The 17,916-nt window shown below is 35.1% G+C and overlaps 1 protein-coding gene across 5 annotated transcripts in view; it reads right to left on the minus strand.

Moving 5' to 3' along the window:
- LOC131592602 (protein MON2 homolog) overlaps positions 1 to 17,916 on the minus strand; it is a 106,215-nt gene that overhangs the window by 48,946 nt on the left and 39,353 nt on the right. For 3 of the 5 annotated variants that reach the window (XM_058864201.1, XM_058864205.1, XM_058864202.1), the window contains 10 exons: positions 17,498 to 17,608; positions 16,643 to 16,818; positions 13,329 to 13,491; positions 12,544 to 12,837; positions 11,563 to 11,761; positions 9,608 to 10,236; positions 6,538 to 6,681; positions 5,997 to 6,014; positions 5,605 to 5,733; positions 3,540 to 3,730 (listed from right to left, as the gene is read on the minus strand). In XM_058864201.1, coding sequence (XP_058720184.1) covers positions 3,540 to 3,730; positions 5,605 to 5,733; positions 5,997 to 6,014; positions 6,538 to 6,681; positions 9,608 to 10,236; positions 11,563 to 11,761; positions 12,544 to 12,837; positions 13,329 to 13,491; positions 16,643 to 16,818; positions 17,498 to 17,608 — 2,054 coding nt within the window. The remainder of the gene's footprint in view (positions 1 to 3,539; positions 3,731 to 5,604; positions 5,734 to 5,996; positions 6,015 to 6,537; positions 6,682 to 9,607; positions 10,237 to 11,562; positions 11,762 to 12,543; positions 12,838 to 13,328; positions 13,492 to 16,642; positions 16,819 to 17,497; positions 17,609 to 17,916) is intronic. The other 2 variants (XM_058864203.1, XM_058864204.1) reach the window with 1 other exon arrangement.

Consider the following 17,916-nt stretch of genomic DNA (forward strand, 5'->3'; position numbering starts at 1 on the left):
AAAAACCTAATCAAATTTGTTGTAAAGTGTTGCTAGGAAGACTGACTGCATTAAGGCTTTTGTGAGTCTTAGAGAGATGCAGATGTTTCATATTTAGAACCATGCCAGCAGTGCTAAGTCAGGTTTGGAGAATAAAGGTTTAAAGAGGAGGTAAAAAAGGAAGCCATTTACTTAGCTTTGCATAAAGCCTGGGACAGACAACAGCACAGAACACTTAGAACATTTAATAGTGGAATATATTGTGGAATATGAAATAGCATCAAGACTTAAGGAAGAAAAATATAGAGGTTTTGTGACATAACTTTCCAGTTTCATAGAAACAAAGAGCTTAGGAAAAATTACAGAATGCCAGCATAAGAAAGTGAATTTTCAGTTCTAACTGTATTCAGGCCTAACTGTATTTATCTAACTATCCCTGTCACAAGGGGTGACATATTAGAGGATGATAAAAATCCAGATAATGAAGTAATGCGGTTAGTCTGTCTCACCGTCAGCCTCTTGGGGAGTAAACTGAACTGCATTTCCCAAATTCTTTGTGCTCCAGAACCTTTTCAATCCATGCTGGCCTTAGTAAGATTGGTTCACTTCTGCACCTAACTTAATGACCTTCCTGTCCTGCATGACACACTTGCAAGTTGGAAAGCCACCATAGATGACCTGACTCGCAGCTGCAGTAGCGCCATTTGGTCAGGTTCAGCAGGGTTACTGAAATGAACCCAAGTTTACAAGTCACAAATCTAACTAAAAGCATGCTTCTCTTCTCAGTTGTGGCTTGGTTAATTGATTTTGGTGATATGGACAAAAATCCAAGTAGTACCAGAAGTTTTAAAAAACACAGCTCACTGTTAATATAAATAAATCAGGAAACATACCAAAACCAGTCCTATATCACTAGAAGACACAATTTAGCAAGTTTCAAACCAAAAAGGACCAAAAGTAGGTTTGCCCTACTTGCCAAGGGTAGTCTCATAGCATCTTGCACAGAGTGCAGAAAGATTTTGGCAAAGGAAATCAGAAGAGAATTACCTCAGTGTGGGGAACTTCCACAGCTATCTCTAGAGCCCTCCTTGCATCACGAGAGAGACACACTTCAGTAGCAATGTGGGGAGGAGAATGAAGAGGATGAAGAAAAGGAGAAATGACTGCTATTACTAATTGTCCTGACTACTGGTATGAGGAAGATGTACTCCCTTTTCAGATTTAATGTTTTTTAGGAACACAAGGCTCAGGCTGATAGAGAGAACAGAAAAACTATCTATCTCTCCTAAAGATAGAGACAGGGACAGGGCTCTAACTGTATGTAGGAGAACCATATACTTGGAAGGCAAACTGGTGTTTAGAAAAATATGAATATTACATAGGTAAAAAAAAAAAAAACCCAGACATTCTGTAGCCTCACAAAATACAACTACATAAGCAAAACCCATCTATACACAACAAGCCTGGAAAGCATAATGCTAGTGGCCATTAATTATACTAACAGGTCAAATTATCTTGCTGTAGTCATGTGGTTCTATGAAATACCAGCCTATTTTTAGTGCATTAAATTAATTTGAACCTTAAAGTTTCTAAGTGAAAAAAAGTTCCCTACACTTTTCTAAGGACACCTTTAATTATGATGAAAAAATTCTCTTTAAAATACATTTTGCATGTTTAATTAGAGTATACATTTTGGTTGCTAAAGAGGCAAAACCAGACTTAAGACAGACTTAAGGCATCATAAATATTCACACAAGTACTATTTTTCTTCTGCCTCTAGAGAATATTTGCCCATGTATGACAAATAACAAAAGGTATTGGAATTAACATAAAGAGTAATAGTTTCTAGCAAGCAACGCATTAAGATGAAATTTCTATGTTTGAAATAATATTCAAGCAAAATATAAATCACACACTGTAAACTAAAAAAAACCAGACAACATATTTGGCCAAAAAGGTCATGCAGAAGACAGTGGATCATCCTGAATTACATCAAAGAGCTGTTATAATTTTACTTCCCTGGATTTATGAACAACTAATACCAAAAAAACTGTAGCACTACTAGTCTTGTTCAGCTAAGAACATGCAAGATGGAAATGTTTAATTTGCTTTGCAAATACTTAGGAACAATTAAATTACAACAAATAGTAATATGTATTCCCAAACCAACTTTTAAGTGAACATACATTCTTCTACAATAACCTGAAAAACCTTCATTTGAATTCTGTAAACCCAACAATGATACAGATTATAGGGCATTAACTGACATAGACTGCCTGTCTCAGAATGGAAGCAAGAATACTAACTGCAGCTGAAAAGAAAACCAAGCAAGATACTGTGAAGATTATTTTATATTAAAGAAACAGTGAAGCATAAAATAAAAACTTGTATGACTGTAGTGTCTTTTAAGTCATCATGATGACCTTTTCTATTTAAAGGTCCTCCTACTTAATAGTATTTTCTTTCAAGTAAATGCAAAAACAATAGGAAGGTTTTTCACCTGATTGCCATGTAATCCTACTGATGATATTCCAAACCCATTCATTATTACATACATTTTCTCTAATGGATGTGTCTCTAAAATAAATTTTCACTGGTATTTATTTTTTGTTTGTTTTGTGCAAGCTGCTATTTATCCATCATTAGTAAATACAGCTGTGTTTGGTTGCTGACTTTTGTGTGTTTCAAAACTAAACACACAGCATATTAGCGTAAGGCACTGAAGAACCTTACTGTTTTCTGCTAAAAAGACAGACTCATTTGTTACTGAAAATCAGGGAATTAAATTTTTCATGCTCTACCTTACTCTTTATTCTAAAACACTGTTAGATAAACTACTCCTAAAATATGCTTGCCCACAGATGTTTACAGAAGATGGAAATTCCATACCACTCCTAAGCAATTATCTAAAATATCTAACCTTCCTTAGAGTAAAAGGTTCCCTTAGTGTCTAACCTAGAAAATCTTTGCTGTACTGAAATACATTTTTACCCATTGCCAAAGAACAAAAAAACTCTTCTCTGAAGCAAGCTTTTATTATTCTTAGGAAGAAACACATACAATGTAAGTATGGACTTCTAAGTGCACAGCAGTGTAAACAATTTTCAAAAATTCACAGTAAATGGAGTATTTCAAGATGAAACTCTGGAGAAACACATATAGTTAATGCTGTTCACCTTAATTAGAAAAAATACTGTTGCAACTCTGTTCAAAGTGAAGAAAGGAACAAACTGAGTACATATCGGCAACTCTTTATCAAATCTAGAGTAAACATCCTTGTGAGTCCATACAGAACTCCCTGTCCTGTTGAGAAAGACTAAGCCTTATACTGAGAGTCCAGCTGAGCTCTCTTGCTCCTACACTTTACCTTTTGATTGAAGCTTTTTGTACTACTTTCTAATAGTATAGCTTTTTGATGTAGATAGATTGGTTACCTTTTCTCCATCATTCATTAAAATAATTTTCATATATCAAATAGGTCTACTGACACATATAGTGAACGAATTCTTTATTAATATTTTCCTTTAATTTTTTTTTTTAAAAAAGGAAATTGTGTTTACCTTTTTGTGAATAAAAAGTCTTCAAAAGTATTTGCTAGCTCTGGCCACATACTGTCAAATTTTCCAGAAGATGCATGCTGCCTTGCAACAGGCAGTCCAATGGAGAGAACTTTGAGAAGAGAGGACACAGCTAGCTTCCATGTGCTTTCAGAAGGACACGAGTACTTCAGGCTAAGAGGTATTCTAAGTGTCTGCAAAATGACAGTCAAAACAAAATTAATAGTTGCTCAAACAAATCTAAGATTACAGCAAGTTTCTGTGCAAGATCTTGGAGGACACTGTCACAGATGGCAGTACACATCCCTACCTTTTCTCCTGGTATATGAGATGGCCTTTTACAAATGCAATTCTGAAGACAATTTATCATATACCACCTGGCTAACACACAGGTCTGTAGCCAAGTACAAGGTTAGATGATGCATTATCATTTACACTATGAAGTCACATACTAATTTTCTTTTTCTGTATTGCCATCCACCATTTCTGCTAAGTCTGACAAATGGGCTTTCCTAACATCTAAAACACTGCAAGCAGTCTGTTATCATGAGTGTATTCTGCACAATTCAGTCCCATTCCTACAGAGCCATCCCAAGTGCTTCCACAGTTAAGAAAAAAAGCCTCATTGAATTTGAACTTTCCCTACTAAAGCTGAACTGTAAACACTGGAACATAAACACTGGAAGAATTCTGGTCATTATTGACTGTTAAACCACATGAAATTTGAAAGTAAGGACAGTTAGTGAAATTCTAAGACAAAGGCTACAATACAACTCAAATGTAAAGCAGATGAAAACACAGCAAATTTTAAGTCTTTTAGATAGTCATCTTCAATGTCTATAAAACAAAGTCATTAATAAATTTTAAAACATTAGACATATGAACCATTTACACTTATATGGACTCCTTTTAGTATTGTTAGTCAAACCTTAGAACCTGGTAGTAAGTTATCTTGGAAAATCAATTATTTACTTGACATTTCAAATACACAATGCCTAAATTCAGGTAACATATAGATGCCCCCCATGCCTTTAGTGCAGTCTCTGTTTTGAGAAAAGCAAAACGAGCAAAGACTCACTCTGACTCTTACAAGGGAGACAATTAGAATTAACTATGGCAAAAAAATATGACAGCTAGAATATAATCCTAGAGATAAACAGACCATTTTTTTTCTGCTACTATTGGTCAAATCTATATATCTGTCAAATCTAATTCCAAAATCAACATGAGCTTTAGAGACATGAAAAATAAATTTAAAAGCATTTTCATATATGACAATAGAACAAATTTTTATCAACTGTTAATGTTACCAAAAAGTGGTATTTCTATCAGTTTCACCAATCCCATTAAAACCAAAGTGGAAAACTACTGCATTAACTTTGAAATACAAATATTTAATTCATAGCATATTCCAAATAATATCACCTGTTTTAAACACATTCAGAGTTATCCTGATGTCAGCCAAGTAATTCCAAACAAGCTAGGTCAGATGCATTTTTATTTTCCAGACTTCTGGAAAATACTACTTCTATTACTTACTAAAATTTTTTGCTGAAATTGAATGGTCAAAAAAAGTGAAGCATTTGACAATTTCACTTTAAAGGTTTTTTTTGCTCACCTGTAACATTTAATAGCTTCATTGACAGATGAAATTGTTAAAAGCAGAGCAAAAATAACAGAGCACACACCCCCAAAGTCCATGTGCCAGTCTACAGAAACTGGGCTTTGGCCTTGAATGACACATTTATTAAGAGGTCTACTTACCACACTCAGATGCATAACACTTTCAGAGATGAAAATTTTGTGGCCTAACACATTTGTTAATTTTTATCTTAACACTGAAATACTGATGCTGACATTATCCAGCTAAGAACAATACATATAGGCTAATAAATAGCCTTCCAGCTTCAAAACAAATTATTCCCTGCTGCTCATCTTCATAAAATATCAATCTGTTTACTACAGCCTGAGGCTTCCCAGGAAGTGCTTGTTGGCACTAGCTGAAAATAAAACTCATGATTTTCAATATAAGCTCATTAAATTCAGAGCACATGCAGGTGCTTTTTACCTTAATGATGTTCTGAAGAACCTTCTCTGTTACCACAGCTTTATGGCAAGCTGTCTTTTGGTATAAGTCCACCACAACTTCCAATGATCTCTCTGCAAATGGTACGTAATTCAATGCCACCCATTCCGCCTAGGAAAAGGAATTAGTAAATTACTAAATTATACATGAAAACATATTAAATCAGGAACAGAAAGTGTATGTTTTGCATTGAACTCTCAGTTTAATGCATGCAAGGTTTGCTAATATGGTCCAAGCAACAAAACTGCAAATACAACATAGTCTGGCTATAAAAATGTACTCTACACTGAAGTAAAGTACATTTAAGTAGGAGAAATGTTGCAGTCTAAGCAAGACAACTACATTAGGACAATCTTTAAGGAAATTTAACTCACCGGTGCAAATAGTTGTATCTAGTGTGATTCCATTGTGTTGCAGGACAAACAGAATAAGAAGAATTAATACATACATAGAAGTTACCTCTTTGATTACACTGAATCAGATGCTCATGCTTAGTGAACAGCAGTGTACACAGACAAAAAGAATTATTGAACATCTTCCATTTCTTTACAGCACGTGCAATTCAAAAATCTGCAGATTGAGGGAATTTTCTCCATTCAAAATTATCATGTCTCTGTGTTAAATTTAGTATCTCTTGTAGGACAAATTATTTTAGATTAATTCATGTACAAATACAGACATTTGTCTGGTATCCAAGCCAGACCTTTCCTACGTGAAGGAATACAAAGTATAAAAGCAAAGAAGAATGCAAAGGGAGTAAAAGAAGATAACAAAAGCATGTTAAGAAACCCTTATTACACAACATGCAGTTAAGTTTTTACTGATTGAACAAATGCATCTTGCTGAACAACCTATATCTGAAGCTGAATTTGATTAGCCAGCCAATTGAAACAAGTGAGATTTCTAATTAATTACCTGATTATACTTTGCATTTGCAATGTGCTTGGTTTCCAGCTGTCCATACTGTGGAGGCTTGCAGGAAAATTCTACAAAGGCCAGCAGCTGGTCAAAGATTGCAGGATACATTATCTGCATACCTTCTGAGCCCACACATATAGCCTTTATCAAAAGAAAATACCAAAGTTTAATATATATTTCTTGAGCTTTTGCTTTAACACAGTACATCATTTTGCTTTAACATCAGTACAAATAACTCCTACAGAAAAACCCCCATATAAGACTTTGCAGGAGTCATGCTGTGTGAAAGACAGTGTGTAGTTCCAATAATTTAAGGAAATTAAATGTTGCTACTTTATTGAAGTAAAGAAAGTGGCAAGATACCTGGGCATATATAGTTCAGTAAGTACAGCTACCTCATCCAATAATTTTTCCACAAACTCTGCTTTGACTTGTCTAAAATAAAGTCTTACAGAAGTCTTTTATATAGACCTCAGCCACATCTTTAAGTTCTACTTCAATAAACATTTAAATATTTTAAAGTAGTTAAAAGAGTGTCTTATAGAATGGAATATAAATAAAATGAGAATTATATGGTTTGGTATAGCTGAAACTCAATCTTGCTTTAAAACAGAAAATTTCAGGAACAGTGTACTTATACTAACACCCCCTCCCCCCATACTACAGCAGTAAAAGACTAGAAGATGAGTTCTAATGAGAAATAATAAGACAACAAAGAACAAAACAAAAGGTGTAAAATGGGCTCAACATATGGAAGCCTGAAAAGAGATCCAAAGCTCCCTTCCATTCCCATGTTCTTAAGTTGTAATGATGTCCTTTGTTAGTGGAATGAAGTTATAAAATATATTTATTAAACTAGTCAGGGTTCAGTCTGTAAAATGTTAGGTTTTTTTCATACTATTCAAACTGCAAAATGGTTCCACAACTTCTGAGAAAAACAGAATTGACCCAAATCTTCCTGTATCAGCAAAGAACCTGATCCTACATGCAAACAGAGAAATGTTTTGTTTCAAAGATTGCAAATATTTACATACTCTTATTTAAGGCTTCCACTAGCTTCTGTGTGTACTCCTGAGAGTATCAATTGATTTCAAGAGAGGAAGAAGGTACTCTGTCCTAAAGCAAAACCATCTGACGCATGGCTTTTGCTTCACATCAGCACTGGCTGGCTGCCATGCCGTGTGAACTGTACTGTGTTTATACAGCCGAGAGGAGCAATCACGCAACTTCACAGAACTTACTGGTGCCCAAAAATACTTCAAATGATGTTTTCAGGAACATCAGTGCTGGTGTGTTAGTAACGTAAGTATAGGTGGGAAGGGGAGGTTTGAGGTACCATCTTACGGAAGTCTGTATTTTCAAAGGCTTGTAACTGCCACGGTAACCCACTGACACTGGGAGTGGGGAAGGGGAGATGTCTCACCTTCTCACGTACAGTTACTGCTTTTGTTATTGTTTAGAAACCTCCAGCTAAAACATCTTGACAAGAACAAGAGTATAATAATGTGCAGTTTTTCCTCATGTTAAAAACTCTGGTAATCCCTTCTCTGAAAAGCCTTAATGCCTGCAGCCTTTGGAAACTATGATCATCTGGATAAGGAGACTAAAAAACAGAAAAATTTCAGATGAAAAAATGGACTGATCAAATGGGAAAACTAGGATTTGAACTGGACTGACCTGTTGGAAAAGGGAGGGGAAAAAAAGGTCAAAAGCCTGACTGGAAAAGGATGAAAACATAGTAGTTTTCAGTTAAAACCTGAGTGGTTTTAAAATTTCATGTTATTTATACACCCACAATACAAAACTAAGATTTAATACCAACTTCTATCCAAGCAAACTGAATTGAAATTTAAACAAAATAATTCACTCCATAGCATTTCCATAGCAGGGGTGGTTTGAACTAGATCATCTTTAAGGTTCCTCCTGACCCAAGCCTTTTTATGATGCTATTCTTATACCTCTGTTTTCAAAATACATGAATGAGTATTAAAACCATCAACTAAAGAAATGGGTGCAAGACAATGATTCTACCTTGCTTATGTTTGAGATTAATCAATTCACACTAAGCAAAAGAGAAAACAAGATACTGAATTGCTGCTCATCTGGCAGCCACTGTGTGTTCTAGGAGCTAAATGGAGCAGGATCCTGTCAGCAACAGGGGGGTATGTATGGCCACACAGTGAAGCCAAATAGTCATAACATGAAAGCCCAAAGGGAATGACATCAGGTCATGTGGATATTTTAATTCTGGCATTTCCCAAGTAAGGTGGTTTTGTTGGTGTTTTTTGTTCTTGTTTTTGGTTTTTGTTTGTGTGTTTTTAATGTAGTGCTTAATATAAATGCATGATTTCACTCTGCTTCCTTTGAATAAATAAGTTCTGTGAATGAATAGTGAATTTTGCAAGGAGCTATTTTACAACTGCAAAAAGAAAGAAGCAAGCAGCACTATTTTCTTTTGTCTTCCAGAGAAAGAGCACCCTAATCTGTTGTTTATAGATTTAGTTGCATTAAGGATGCACTTTGAGGATGAGTTCAATAGTAAGAATTTCTTAAGCACAGATGCAGCGTTTTCATCAAATAACTTTATGTTACTAAGAGGCAAGAATGTAGATAATATGCCAGAGAGCGCCTTCTATATTTTATGCTTTATATAAACTGTAAGTTCTCATGATCATTGTTCTTTCTATACTGTTCACAGCAGCACCTGGACATCATACAGAACACTGCTTGTGGGACTGTTCCTCCATCTCCATGTACAGACCTTCAGTATCAACACCAAGAGTACTTCAACATTAGATGGACAAGTAAATGGCTACAAACACAGCACAACACTTAAGGCACTTCTGCAATTAAGCAGAAAAAAAAATCATATTTCTTCAAGGTTACACCATTCCTTTCAATGCAGAGCATCTATTTTGCAGCAGGAGATCTGATTGTCATAATACAACACAATGTGCAAGCATAAATAATTTTTAAAGTCATGTTTAAATCACCACACTATAGCTCTATAGAGAAGAAGTAGACACACTGTAGTTTACCTTTCACATGCCAGAAGTTGCATTATTACCTTTTGTAAAACATCTAAAGCTGTAAGAACCGCTTCCTGTAAACTTGTCAAAACTGCTTCAGTGTAAGATGGAAGGATGAAAGGGGAAGCATCTGAACTGATCGGAACTGAAACAGCACCGTGCAAAATGATACCCAGCTTTTGAAGATCATCCATGCTGAAACCAGTTTTGATGTGTTGGTAAAGAGCTGGGAATATTTGAATTAAAGCTGTAAGAAAAGGCTGGCTGGGAATGAAAGTCAATTTATCACAAGTAACTGGAGGCCTTGTACTTTCTGATCCAATCCTATACCAGCTGTTCCAGGCTGCCCACCAAAGATTCAAATCTTCAATCTCATCTGTTATTGCAGGAGGTTCAGATCCATTGTATCTTCCTATTCTTTCTCCTATGGAGTCAGTTCTCATGAATGATCTGCCAAGACTAGTGGCAGTTGTTGTTCCTACCACCAAAGGTACAGAAACATTGATGGCAGGTGGTGTCTCGGGCTTCTCAGAGTCTCGAACAGGAGAAACAATTTGCAGGATCTCCTGGAAGCTTTTCAGAGCAGCCAAGGAAACTTCATTGTTTTTGCTAAGTGCTGCTGACTGGATGTGATCAAGAAGAACATCCCAGGCTTGGGAAAAGTCTCCTAATTAAAAAAAGAGGGGATGGGGGGAATAATCAATTTGGAACTTGCCTCCTATTCCCATTGCCACCCAACCCTGCCAACCCAACCTAAAAGGTTGCTCATGTACTTGTTACTCTAATACACAGAAATTTCAAGAGATTAGGTGGCCTCTTGAATGACTTTTATATCAATTCAACCATAACCTGAAAGAACGAATGTGACAGAGAAACACATAAAAATGAAGAATGAAACAATATACCTATGTTCATGTTAAATTTGCTAGCAAAAAAATCACATACCACATCCCACACCAGTAAAATATATTTTCTTCATTCAGTATAGTGAAACATAATTAAACAGATTTGTTCTTATACATATCAGATGCCTGTTGATTTCAGGAAGGGTTAACCCTATACAAGAAATTAAGGGTCAAATCTATACTCATGCAATGCATTTATAAAGAACTGATTTCAAAATACTTTGATAATTGTACTGTGGAAAGATTTCATTTGAGGCATTTGACTTTTTCATTACATTTAGCCTTAATCTTCAATCTTCTATATTACTAATTAGAGGGTCTGAATAATTAAAGTAGTTCTCATTGTTTTATTCAGTTTTAACTCAAGTTTAATATAGCCTAAATTCTACCACGTTTCTGCAAATGACTAATACACTTACTAGCTGTTAATATGTTGATACTTCTATCACAAATGACCAAAATGAAATACAACACAACTTATATCCAATTAATATACATTAACTGGATACTATAGAATGCTGAAGACAGATTAATCTAATGAGGACTTTTCTTTGTAAGCTATACATTCTCTATTCCTTTTGCACTTTTTCCTTGTAGAAATTACCAAGCTATTATAAAATACAGTTGAACAATGTAAAAGTTCAATACTCCACTGACTTTACAAGTAAGTTCTCTTTACATTCTAAGAGTACTGTTAAATTTGACACACTGATGCCATAGAAAAGTTCCAGGCAAGTGTTGCATTCCCTTAGACAGACAAAAGGAAAAACATGTTCTAACAAGAACAAAGTATTATTGTTATCAGTCTACTATAATTTAAAGCTATTTAGCACCCAGAATTGGGACTGAATTGTGACTACTGAGATTTCATCTCAAGTACTGAAATACAGAAGACGAAATCTGTAGTTATAATTTTTGGGTCTACAGAGCATGAATTAATAACGCCATAATTTTTATAACATTTGAGGCAACAAAACAAAAAAACATTTTTGAGCTAAGATTAAGATTATTGCCCAGTACTTTAACTGAAAAGAACATACAAAAGCAGAAAGTTTATAATTGTGTCTTTTAACAACTTTAAATTTTACCTAGAGGCTGCAGTAAGTATCTCCTGGTGTTAAATATTCTTGCAACTCCAGCCAGTGTTAATACCCATGTCTCAGCCCACTGCTTCTCAGCTGTATCTCTTGAATGGTGAATGAGAATGTTGCCTCCTCCTGACTCAATCTTCTCTTTGTCAGCTGTTGTAGAAGATTCTCGAACCCTATCCAACAGGTGAAATAAAACCTGTAATAACCAGAAAAAAAGAGGAAAAATGCAACTTTTCAAATAACATAATTGTATTCATAGCAAACCAATAAAAGCTGGTAATTCTTTCATTATCCTTTCTATCACTATGTCACCCTGAAAATTCCCTTGTTCTAAACAGTCTGCACAGCAGCAAAGATTAACAATCAGTCAAGTGATGGCCACTTGAGAAGGGCTGGAAATAGCACACTCAAACCCACCAAGAACAATGTCAGCACCAAAAGAATGCTAAAACCAGTTGGTCTCAGACACTTCACAGGCAGGCTCAAGTTTCCATAGGCCTAAAGTTTCCATAAAGCACAACAAACATGACTGTGACTTAGAACACAGCATTTGATAGATCCTCTTGAAAGATTCAAAACAGAATGCAAAGCAACGCTCCACCTGATACCAGATCAGCCCAGTCACATGACCCTCAAACATCTCCATTTTCACACAAAATTTCATTCATATACAAAGGAAACCACCTTTTTATGAAACTCCTAAGAAAAAACAGGATACCAAAGTTTTATTTTAGAAGAGGCTTTAAAGGCCAGAGAGGACAAAGTGTAAAAAACATTCCCAAAACCCAAGAGATCAGATTTCTGCCACCTTATGTTATCTTTAAAAATAAATTAATAATAATTTATTAATAATTAAATTAATAATAATTTAATAATAAATTATCTAAGTGATAATGGTTATTATATGGTAAATGGTCAATGGTTATTAAAATGTAAATGCTCTTTACAAAACCTTCAGAGGGAGCTTACACATCATACCTTCCATATTACTGTGTGCCACGTTGAATGTTGCAGTAAAGTTCCATGAGCACCAATTGTAGAAAACAATGTCTGCCCAGCGCTCTTTCTAACTGCAGGTCGGGGATCCACACACAGTTCTCCAAGTTTGGCATACAGGCATAACCAAAGACAGTCAAATGGTGATGCAGGATGAAAAGGTCTGTTCAGCATCACTCCCTTTTCTTCTGCCTGTTTCTGCAACACTGCTTCTTCTTTGTTTAGTTCCTTTTCAATTATTTCACCTCTTTGGAAAAAATAATCTGAAATATTCCACTAGAAAATAAATAAAGACATATGGTATCATACAATAAAAATAGGGTAGTGCTCTTAATGATCATTAAATAAATTGCCTCTTATTTTCACAAAGTATTTTGCGAAGTACATCAAGATATTAATTTCACTACATTGGTGAAATAAGATCAGCACACAAACATTGCAAGGACCAAACATTACTCTTCTTTCACAGCTTCTAGGTTCCCGTTATAGGGGGCACAAAATAATGCATTAAAAATTAGATACTGATAAACATGGTTACAATGCAACACTATTTCTTTTAGTAAGCCAGGAATCATGAAAATTAAAGGCAAGATGTGTTCACTAAATTCACCTATGATTCCAAATGACAGCATTGGAGCTCAGTAAGAACCCAAAAGATAGGTTGTGGCTGTCATTTGTATAACTGACTACAGATAAGTTTTCATTAAAAAAGAAAAGGAAAAATGAAAGCCAAAAGCAGCATTGGTGTAGGTTAATAAAAAACTCACCAGCAAACCAATTGAAGTTAAGCTAATATTTAGCTCTTGATTGTGAAGTCCAAAGCTTCCTGCAACTTCAACAACGATCTGCAGACAAGTACATGGCATTGTAGGAAGGAAGTCGGTCACAACCAGCTGAAGACACTGGAATGCAGTCCGTATTAAGGACTCTCTTCAAAAAACAAAATAAAAACAAAGCACACACACACATGCTCATTTCGCATTTCTTCAAGAGCACGGAAATATTTTGAATACAATACCTCAGGAGATAGCAGCATTAAATACAAAAAGAAAAAAATCAAATTAATCTCTTTGAGAAAAATTTGCACTATTTTAAATGGGTTTTTTGAGCTATAATTTTAAGTTGAAGCTTAAAATTCTGATGAAGCCATTTAGTCCATGCTAACTACCTAGTGGAGTTGAAGTTTAGACTTTCAAGTGGTCCTTAGCTAATTTTATATAGTGAAGTCCATTTCTCTATTTTAGAGCTCTAAAACTTGTCAGTTCAAATGTGTTAGCCAAAACATTAGAAAAAAAGCCACCATGGACAAAAAAAGCAGTTCATTTAAGCATTATCATCTTCCCAAAGAGTAAGCTGTTCTGAAGAATTTCTTGTATCAGCAGTTCAAAATTACTTCAAGTATGCCAAACAGTTGGGCAAAATTTGGTTTTAATTATTAGGGAAGATGCATGCTAACATAATGGTAGTCTTACTTGCTTCAATACTACATTATATCAGACAAAAACTTTTCAAAATGTCTACCATTAAGTAGATCCTTAATAATAACTTTGCCTTCAGAATTAGATTCTGAATACAAACATAAAAACATGTACAGGAAAGGTTTGCAACAAGGAGTTCTCCGAAGCAGCAAGGGTTTTTACAACTAAAATCTTGTTTAATGAGAGACAAAATAAAGGAATCAAAAGGAGTGGTGGAGTGTAGGTAACACAAAATAGGGAAGCTGCAGTTAAATTTCACTGCAGGGTTTTTTCAATGTATGACATAAATAATTTCAAAGCTTTGTAATACAGAAACTTAGTATCCTTCTGGATATGTATTCTGGGGAAAAATTTCAGATTATAGATATGTCCATTACCTATTCCAGGATTACAAATTCTTTTTTTTAAATTTAAATTAAATTAAGTTAATCCAACACAATATAGAAACCAGAAGAATACTCAAGAAACTTCACATGGACAGTAATGGTACTATTAATAATTCTCTAATATGATGAATACTGTAGGGAAACATCTATCCTACCATGTAAGATCAAAGTATTTATCATTGCTATACTGATGGAGGATAGACTCACACAATACTTTTCCCCATACGCATTAGAGGAATCGATAAAGTGAAACCTATAAAGTGAAACAGACCCAAAACTGCTGCAGTTCCCCTTCCTGTACAAAGTTTCAGAAGTATGTGACCTTGAAGGATTCTAAGAGAAAAGAGAAGGAGGCAGGAAATCAAAGTATAGTTCCACTACTCATTTTGAAGTAGTGAGTTAAGGGAAAGTAACCTGTCTTTCTACGTTTCAAATGCAATGCTACAAGAAGAAATTCAGAACAGGTCCTACACTACTTTGTGTTTCAAGAAAAGTTTTAAAGTTCCTCGTGCAAGTAGCAACAGCGATACCACACTTCAAACTGTGGAACTGTCCTTGACCTTATAGGAGACCACAAAAAGGTAAACTGTAAATAGAAGAAATTTAATCTTAGTGAGAAATCTCAAGATTGTATAGGACTTTATCTATGCTTAAAATATACAGAGGCTTTCCACTGAATAAGTCCTGAAAGACGGGCTTCTTTTTGTTTAGCAGGCTTGTAGTGTACAATCCAGAAGTGACCAAAGTATGGTTTTTGGCTATCAAAACAGCATTTTCTGTATTTATAAAAGAAGTTCTCCAGGAAGGTAAATGGATTTCTGTCCTGGAGTCCAGGACGTTCACTGATCAGAGGGAAGACATTTGTGAAGAAAGTCTTGTGGTAAGTTAATATTTAAAGTACCATAACAGTATCTGTATCTTGTGCTCACAGCAGTAACTTAGGTAAGAAAATAAGGTCTTTCTCAACAAACAGGAGGCATGGTTAATTTTTTTCTACTGTACTTAATATGACGTGGACAAACAGTGCTATGTAGTTGGGTTATTCCATATACCTTGTAGGAGGAGACTAAGAGATGACACAAGATGTTAGTAACATCTTGAGATATCAGCCAGTGAGATACGGGTTTGAGATTTAATGGGATCTGAAGACTGTCTTGAGAGGAATTTGTGGTGGTTCTCATCCCTCATTAACAACAATGAAAATCAAAACGCATGCAGGAACACATTGCACCAAATGTGGAAACAACAACTACCAAAGGAAGCTTAATGACAAAAAAAAAAAAAAAATGCTCACAACCAAGAATGCCAAAATCCTTGGGAATTTCGGTAGGTACTACTGTCAGTGCAAACAATACTGGTCCAAGAGCTAAATCCTTCCCACTTTTGAAGGAGCCTTAGGTTTTTATTTGACCAGAAGACTAAAGGTGGGATAAAAGGAGAGATATGCTAAGGAGAATTCTACTGACACTAGAGTTATATGATGACCTATCCTGTTGCTAGTCTTGACTAGCACATAAAAAACTAATAACTATGGTTTGAGTGTGTGGGTATAATTCTTGGTGCTTACAGTTGCAAAAGCAGATGTTCAATTCACTGCTCATTTCAAAAATACTCCTTGCAACTTCATCTCTCACTTTCCCTTGTGGGCAGAGAACAAGTCCACCTCTGCTGGCAACAGAGTCAATTGTGTAAGTCATGAGATTCACCCACAGCCAGTAAATAATCTTCCATCCTTCTGCTACCAGCAACCATTGAGGTAGGAAGGCTTCAAGAAAAAGAGAGAGGGATCAGAAGAAAACACACACTAGAGACTACTGGAAGATTTAAGAAGAAAAAGAAACAACAGATAAACTGAGCAACATCTGATTCACACAGGAGTATTGGAAAGCACCAGAGATGTGTCCGCCAGATGGTCAAGATCAAATGAAATGGCACACTGAGTATTCCCAGTGTATACTGCATGCTGACTACAGGAGAATGTAGAGTGGAATAATATTCTGGTCTTGTGGAAGATTAATTCAGTAAAATAAAGTGTGCTTCGGAAAGAATTAAAAAGTGTATTTTTGTTCGGTAAAATTTTTCACAAGCCAAAAGTTTCAATGCAACTATGATTATTGAAGTGGCTATTAAAGAACAAAAATATAAAGTAGAAAAATATAGGCTTTTTTCTACTGTTCTTACCTTACATAAGTTTAAAATTTTATTTCCACCACTTACCCCTGATCACTTTGGATTGCCCCCATGACTCCAAGCACCAATGGCCAACCAGGTCCTAAACTGTCACCCTGACTCTGTAAAATCTGTAGCACACACTCCAACTGCTTGATCCTGATATCAGGATGACTAATGTTTGACAGCTCCTTTAGTGGATTCAATAAAAGCAACTGCAGCCTCTAAAAGTAAACAGTAAAGCATATTAAGGATGCTAACATTTAACTGATTTTCAAGTATTTTTATGTATAAGTGAAAACAGAGTACAAATTAAAGATTCGTTGAATTAATTCAGAAGCTCACTCACTAAATGCTCAAATTCAGACCATAAAGGGTCTTCACAGAAAATCTACCTTCCTGGCTGCTGTTCTCCAGGTTCTTCAGGAAGCAGCTACAGATGCTGCTACAGTTGCATAAAAAATATCATGCAACTTTATGCTCACTCAGCAGGGCTACACTCAGCTTCCTACTCAAGAAAGCTTGGAAAAAATATCCAGTAAGTCTCAGTAAAAATATTAGAATGTTTTATTAACCATGATTAATCAGGATTGAACAGCTGTAATTTAGAAGGTTAGGCAACACATTTTTTGCCTGCCACAGCATCACATATATACTTCTAAACATTCTGAAATTTTTTGCACTCATGAGGGTGACCCACGATTTGTTCTAAGAAATGGACATAATATGCAAGAATCACTCTTTGTTAGACATTTGAAAAATGAAAGAGGATAGTTTATTAGAATGCATGTGGCGATTCACAATAGTTACATCTGAGTGTTACAGCTACAGACTTTATATACTCAATAATAAAGTTGCTTTATGAATGAAGGAGAAAAGCATCTGCTCTTAAACTTGCTTTACCTGATTTTGAGATAATGGAGGATCATGTCTGAATGTCAGTCCTGCTTTAATGAGAGAAGTTAAAGCCTCTGCTCCCCATTCTCTCATTCTGGAGTTGGGATGCTGACAGACCTGAAAACACAGCAGTGTTTTGTTTAAAGTCACTTTCATTTAACCAACATAAATAATACATTAAAAACTGGTATTTTAATGATATTAGCATGATAGATACAATAGTACAAGGAAAATACAACAAATACCTAAGTCATAAAATTTGGCTTCATAGTAAAAAAAAAAAAAAAAAAATCTTTTGGATAGACATACCTTCTGAATAAGGAAGCAATAGGAAGCAATGAAAGACACAGAAGGAAACATAGTTAAAATTACATATATAATTCAAATAAATAAATTTTCCAAAATTACTAAACTAACTACTAATT

Source organism: Poecile atricapillus, chromosome Z (assembly GCF_030490865.1).
Source record: "Poecile atricapillus isolate bPoeAtr1 chromosome Z, bPoeAtr1.hap1, whole genome shotgun sequence".
Taxonomy (NCBI): domain Eukaryota; kingdom Metazoa; phylum Chordata; class Aves; order Passeriformes; family Paridae; genus Poecile; species Poecile atricapillus.